The sequence below is a fragment of the Scardinius erythrophthalmus genome (genome assembly GCF_964197995.2).
Source record: "Scardinius erythrophthalmus genome assembly, chromosome: 15".
Taxonomy (NCBI): Eukaryota; Metazoa; Chordata; class Actinopteri; order Cypriniformes; family Leuciscidae; genus Scardinius; species Scardinius erythrophthalmus.
The window spans coordinates 29,044,074-29,051,031 of NC_138235.1; the positions used below are offsets into that span (position 1 = coordinate 29,044,074).

Sequence of the window (6,958 nt, forward strand, 5' to 3'; positions counted from 1 at the left end):
AACCAATGATTAGGAAAGTTTATCTCAAAACTAAACTTTTGATATGAAGTTGAATTTTGAGAGCGTTGGTTCAGCACGGAAAATATGTTGTTCCGCTACTCAACCAAAGCTCAGTGGAGGTATGATCACCGTTTGACACACAAATTAAAAGTTGACACAGAAATGAAATGGAAATCTATTCTGAATATCTGACATATTTGAAAATCTGCTCACTTAATAGCGATGATCCATGAAAATTTGCGTTTCTGGGTAACTTCCAAATGTTCTGCGGAGATTGTCTAGCACTCATCATAAACAGTGTAAAGTTTCTTTGAAGATCATTTTTTTATGGTAAGTTTGAGACACTTACTGGCATACGTGCAGAAGTGTTTCCCCTGCTACTGTACATGTAGGCATTTGCATGAGTATGCTGTGGACCCTGCTCTATCTCTGACTCAGTACTGCAGCTTCTCAATATGAGGAAGTGACACGCCTTCTGTAGCTTTTAACTTTGAATCTGTCTAAGACAACAAACTTGTCACTTAAAAAGAGAGGAAGTGTGACAAGTGGAAAGAACAGATGCTGATGGTGATACTTAGCCATGGTTTGACACACACAAATGTATATCTCTTAAATTTAGCAAGGCGTGTGCTAATGTGCGATGAGTGTGATGCTTAGACACGTTTTCTTGCCACTTCATATGACACCCAGACAGTTTTTTAAATGATCTGCGTATGACGCAGAGTGGGTGTCATTTAACCTTCTAATGAAAAGGTTAGAGTGGGAGTGTGTGATGTGTTCAGTGTAGGAGGATATGTCAGAAGATTACTAGCCTTCTGTTTTAGTTATTTACATGACATAATAGTATTTTAGAATAGCACTGACTTGACCCTAATTTCTGTAAATGATGAGAGTAGTCTGACAAACTAAAAGACAAAAAGTGATTCAATGAAATGCTATCTGGAAGTATTATCACATTAGATATGAGAATTGGTGAATTGGTTTTAAATTAAATGCAGCGTATGAAGGCTGCACCTCTGCGTATCATTCATTTGACATAACTAAGTTATAGAGATGTTTAGCCACATCCCATTAAAAGACAATGGCATTCCTCTCAGGTGAGCTACAGATGAGCGCACCTGGTCTCACAGCTCTGACTGTATAGCCCAGTACGTGTAACATATACAGTATGTCTCTCAAAGAAACTGTCATTTCTTTATTATTTCAATTCACTGTCTGGAAGATGAGATGATTAATGTATGTCTGGAGGTTAGCCTACTGTTTCCTGCATAGAAACATTTCAGGTAAGTGGGGTTTTTTTTCTTTTACTTTTTGTAATCAATCCTATTTCCTCATTTCTCAGCTGTTAAACTTTTGTATTTTCCCATACATTTTTGTATTTTTTTTTTCACTCATCAGCTGGAAAAAGTGATTCCAATGATATCGTTCCTCTGTGCCTTATCGTTATAGTTGTGGTCTGCTCTTATTTTAAGAACGATTTTTAAAACTTTATCTTTATCGTTAAGGCCTGTTCACACCAAGTCAACTAAATTGACTATATAAGCGTCCACACCAACGCACGATTACATTTTTTATTTTAAGCATGCTCTGCAGTTATGTCAAATGCTGGAGTGAACGGGCCTTTAATATGGAATGCCAAAGCTGCCAATATTAAAAATAAATAAATACATAATTAAATATACAAATAAATGTAAAAAAAGAAAAAATAAATAAATATATTTATAAATAAATATACATAGAAAAGCAAAAATAAATAATTATTTATAACTTTATTTACTGATTTGTGTATTTATTATTTTTTTCTTTTTTACATTTATTTGTATATTTATTTATGTATTTATTTATTTTTAATATTGGCAGCTTTGGCATTCCATACTTTTAGCCTTCACAGTAAATTTACCATGCATTTGCGCACAAATTATCACAATGTTCAAGATGTTTAAAAACTACTTGATAGACAGCTAAATGCTTTGATAAAATGCACGTGGGGTGAAATAGGCTAACATAAATTTCTTAAAAACACCAACTGCCGCTAAATGATTCACCCACTATAGGGCCTATACAATATACAATCACTGGAACTTGGGATCTGATTCTGAAGTTTTTTTTTAATGCTTTTTCATTTCATCAAGTGCTTTAATGACCACTCAACACTCATGTGTTGCTTTATGGACTCAACAACATTTTGCCCTGTATATACCCTATTTAAGATTTATGTATTTGAATTGCATATAAAACATCAACCCATTTAATTATTTTAATCTAGCATAAATATGTTCATTGTGAAAACAATCAAATTTACTTTAAAATATTGCTGGATGTGAAACAACATTCAATTGGTTAAAAATGTATGAGATCAAATTGGATTGTTCACCTATATGAATTATGTATGAAAATATGCATCACATTAAGTTTATTAGTTTTTTAATGTTTAAACTGTAATCCGAATAGATGGAAATTGTTATGCAATTCACTAATCTTAAATTTAGTGTGGAAATGTTTACTTGTGTTGCTGTAAAAAAACACATAATGATAATAATAGTCACATAGCCTACTCGGGACAATGACTCGGTAACCTAATCACCTGATTTTTAAGGATAGCCTGAGGTTACTGCCACTGTATTTCAGACCTCTTTCAAGACCCGTCCCAAAGCCAGGAGAAAGAAGAAAATAATCGAAATATTGGGGAAGTCGAAAAACAATTATGCAGAGTTTCTAAATGTGAGTGACAGGGCACTAAGTGATGCTCATGAGACCTTTTGTACAACATTGAGTCATGATGCGTCATTAGGCAGAAGTTGTAGCCAGGCAGGCAAAATACCAAGGCAATAACGTCGATCAATCGATCTATCTATCAAATCTTCGCTTTTTCCTGTATCTAATTATGTTTCGCGGTAACACTCCAAGCTCGATATTAAAATGTGTGAGGAGAAAACACTCGGCAACTGAGGACAAAGACGAAGTAAAGATAGAACAGAGAGAAAGAACGAGAACGTGCCATTTTGCTCACAAGAAGCCACACCCACTTTGTCTGCTGTTTTGTGTGCGTGTTTTTAAATCATGAGCGGAGTGGAGATTCTCATCTTAGTTCGTGTTTTCTTTGAGTCAGGACCACTACACTAAAACAGTAAGAGAAAATATTTACTTATTCATGACTAATTCATTAATAAGAAATATATTAATAATTGTAATGTATTACGTTAACATATTAACGTGTAGGCTACATTTAAAATATATTTAAGCATTTGTGGATTTTAGATGTTCATTGAGTGTTTTACACTGTTGACAAAGTTGAATTAACTGATTAATTTTTTAATCATTAATAATAATATTATATCAAAAAGCTAATGCTTATATTTTTCCGTATGCAGTTAATTAATAATAATAATTAACTAATAAACAATAATTACTTAATGATGTCCTTTAGTTGGTCAATTATTTTCTTTTTTTGTGTAGGAAGAAATGCTGACTGCTTTCCGAGGACTGTATGTCTTTCTGATATTCAGTCTAGTGCTGAACTACACTATGGGTTCTGATTCTGGCTGTAGTAAATGGTCAATGGACACAAAGTCTGGATCAGATGTCTGCTGCGATAGATGCAAGCCAGGTAATAGACAATAACTGACTGCAATGTGATGTGTTATGTAACGTAATGTGATATCTGTAATACTGACATATTCTTGTAAAAACTTGATCTTAATTTTAGGAAGTTTACAATTTCATAATTTCCCTTTTTTTCAATGACTTATTGGAGTATTGAAGATGCAAAAAAGCAGATTACAGTTTATCCTTGAAATTATTCATTGGTGACCAAGTGAAGGAAGTTTCAGATGATTTTGAAAGTACCACATGAAAAGAATGTGGTTTAGCACTTTAAAGGGAAATCCATGAATTGTTTTGTCATTGCATAAAAATGAATAGTTCATTCTCCACCTCAAACAAAGGGTTGTCCCAACACATTGCACAATACCAGTGCCAGAAATATGAATGAGGAACTCTGTAAAGCTTCCTTGCTTTCTTGAAATGTAAACAATCAAACCTTCTATTCACAAGATGAATGAGATTCTCAGTGGATCTCAGTCTCTATTAGCAGTAATTGTCCTTCTTTTTTGGAGATGTCTTTCCAGATAAGCGAATGTTATGTTGTTTTATGATTGCCATGTCACCACTTTTGGCTTATTTTAGTAAATGTCATAACTTTAGTTTGTTTTATGTTCATCAAAATACTAAAACTTATTTAAATGCTGGGTTTTAATGAGATGAAAAAATCTCCCTCAGGCTTTTGGACCGCTATATAGTTCTAAGAGTGCAGAAGTCATGCGTCAATAGCCTAAGTGCCATACTGTAAATAGTTGCTTGTGGTTACAGGGAACCGCTTGGTGGAAAGATGTGGAAGCGACCCAGAAAAGCTCTGTACCCCCTGTAAACCTGACACGTACACAACCAGTATGAGCTACTACTGTTTGAGATGTACCGAGTGCATAGGTATGATTCTGTTTTACTGCAATTTTTGTTAAGCGAATAGTTTGCAGTTTGATAGAACAAATGATTTTGTTTTATCTGCTTATCATACTCTGTAAGCATTAATCTTTCTGTTTCATGTTTGTAGGTAAACAGATTACACTTAGTCCTTGCACTATCAGCAGTGATACCGTATGTGGATGCAAGGCTGGATATCGGTGTGGAAACGACAAATGTTCATTCTGTGTTACTGAATGCAAGGAGGGGGAGGAGCCCACCGAAAACCGTAAGAATTCCGGACCCTTTCAGGGGCCGTTTCCACACCACCATTTTCAAATAAAATCGTATGGCCATTCATTTAGACGACAGTGGCCTGAAAATGCACGTTTTTGAAAACGATGCGGTGATTTTCACCAAATAAACTGAAAAAACGCGAATTTGTGAAAATGGTGAAGTCATGTGCTTGCGTATTAGGCCTAAATGTTTATGTCTATGCAGGCATGTTGTGTTCCTTTACAAAGTGACATTGCCGACTACTGGCCTGACAGCGTAAAACTGCAAAGCTGTTGTGTAAACGTACATTCAGATTCACAAGTTCTGAAGCTGTTCAATAGGAAATTGCTTGCTGTTTTGCTATATTATTTTCAGATAAATTCTTTCATTCAATGCTTGCAGGATTGTGCAGAAAATGTCCAAAAGGAAAATTCAATGACAAAATCCACAGTTACTGCAGAGAATGGAAAAAAAGGTAGCGTACAATTACAGTTTGTCTGTTTTTAAAACAAATATATAATTGATCTGAAATTAGATCTGCATTTGCCATGAAACTCATTTAAACTCATTCATTCTCTAGTTGTCCCGATGGACAGGTGTTGCGCAAGGGAAATGCTACCAGTGACTGTACTTGCAAATCTTCAGACGAAGGTAACTAGGAATACAGAAGGACAATATAACTTTGATGTCAAGTAACATGCTGCCACATAATGTAATGTTTGTGTGTCTGTTACAGAAGCAATACAAACAACCTTACATGTTGTGAGCAAAACCAAAGGTAAATGAGAATGTCTAGAATATCTCGTTGCATATCTGTGATCAGCGTACATTATCAGTTTAATTGGACTGCATATCTTTATCTTCTCTAACCTCAAGAATATATTTCTATGACCTCCAGAACAGACAAAATGGCTTCCAGTTTTCATTGCTGGAGGGATGGCAGGGTTGGCTGCCCTTTGTATCATAGCATCAGTGGTTGCATATGTAAAGGGGAAAAACAAAACAGAGAAGAAGCCAAAAGCTGATACCGCTGACCAAGGTACCATTTAAACCTGTGTTCATTTTTTCCTTTCCTACATGGTCATAATGTCTGTATTTACAGTTTTGTCATTTCCTTCTTTTAGACCGCTCAGATGAGTCCAGGATTATGGTAGTGGAGCAGGAAGACTGTAGTTTCCGTCATCCCGAGCAGGAAAAGGGTGGCAGCTCAGAGTCCATCAGTACACAAGACTCAGATTCTAAACTCATAGTGTGAGTTCACTGGACAGCTTTCTTATCTTACTGTACTGTATGTAGTATTGCTACAACAGCAAGAGGATAACATCCACTAACAACTGTGAAATACATTCTTGACTGGGTGTCTGTCAGCCATTCCAGCTGGTGTATCTGTGATTAATGGGAACGAAATGGGCATTTTGATGTTGACATTTTTTTGAAATGCTAAAGTATAGAGCAAGTTGCTCTTGATAACACAAGATGAAAGGGTTTTCATCGTAGGTGTGCAGTAGCAGACAGTATGTCAACACTTTTATGAGAGTAGGCGTCATCTACTGGTGCTTGCGTCACATTTTCAGGTCAAAGCCCTCTTGAAATACCCTGGTGGGCTTCCCCACTTTTCTGTTGAAAACAGCACCTTTTTTCTTTAAAAAAAAATGCTGGACCAAGAACATTGAGACCGAAGAACAATGAGACTGTTTTACACTGTATGTTTGCACTTTACACTTAGTGTTTTTATTTAATAATAGCATTTTTTAGCCCAGTTTATGGGCAGTGTATGGTAAATGTGGTTGACCGAGTCATGATGGAAGTGGACTCAAGAAATAGCAGTGTTGACTATCCTTCTGAAACCTCATCAAGATTGTAGTGCATTTTACTATTTTGTACATAGTAGGATTTAAAAGTAAATAAATAAAATTGTCAACCCTGGGCCAATCTAAACCAGAGTTAACAGAATCATGAGTTATCGTTTTCCATTAATTCACAGTTTGTTCTTTACCCTGGGTTAGGAATTCATTCTGGGTGATTAGGTTTTGAGGTTTCACACGCTACATTTGTAAATCCCGGGTTAAAGTTCTTATTGCTCGATGGTGTTTTATGCCCCCAATGGCTCCTTAGAGGCAGCTAACCCTACCCTCAACCTTAAACCTACCCATCCCCTCGCTGCCTGGAAGGCGCCGTTGGGGGCATAAAACACCAAAGACCGTTCTTATTTGCATATTTGCAT

General features: G+C 35.8%; 1 protein-coding gene across 1 annotated transcript; it reads left to right on the forward strand.

The window, feature by feature from the left end:
- Nucleotides 1-2,763: 2,763 nt before the first annotated feature.
- On the forward strand, nt 2,764-6,692 carry tnfrsf9a (tumor necrosis factor receptor superfamily, member 9a). Its single transcript, XM_081386076.1, has 9 exons — nt 2,764-3,127; nt 3,457-3,607; nt 4,369-4,485; nt 4,610-4,747; nt 5,137-5,209; nt 5,315-5,385; nt 5,471-5,512; nt 5,633-5,773; nt 5,859-6,692. Exons 2-9 carry the CDS (start codon nt 3,463-3,465, stop codon nt 5,987-5,989), a joined length of 858 nt encoding a protein of 285 aa, XP_081242202.1. The 5' UTR covers nt 2,764-3,127; nt 3,457-3,462; the 3' UTR covers nt 5,990-6,692.
- Nucleotides 6,693-6,958: the final 266 nt, after the last annotated feature.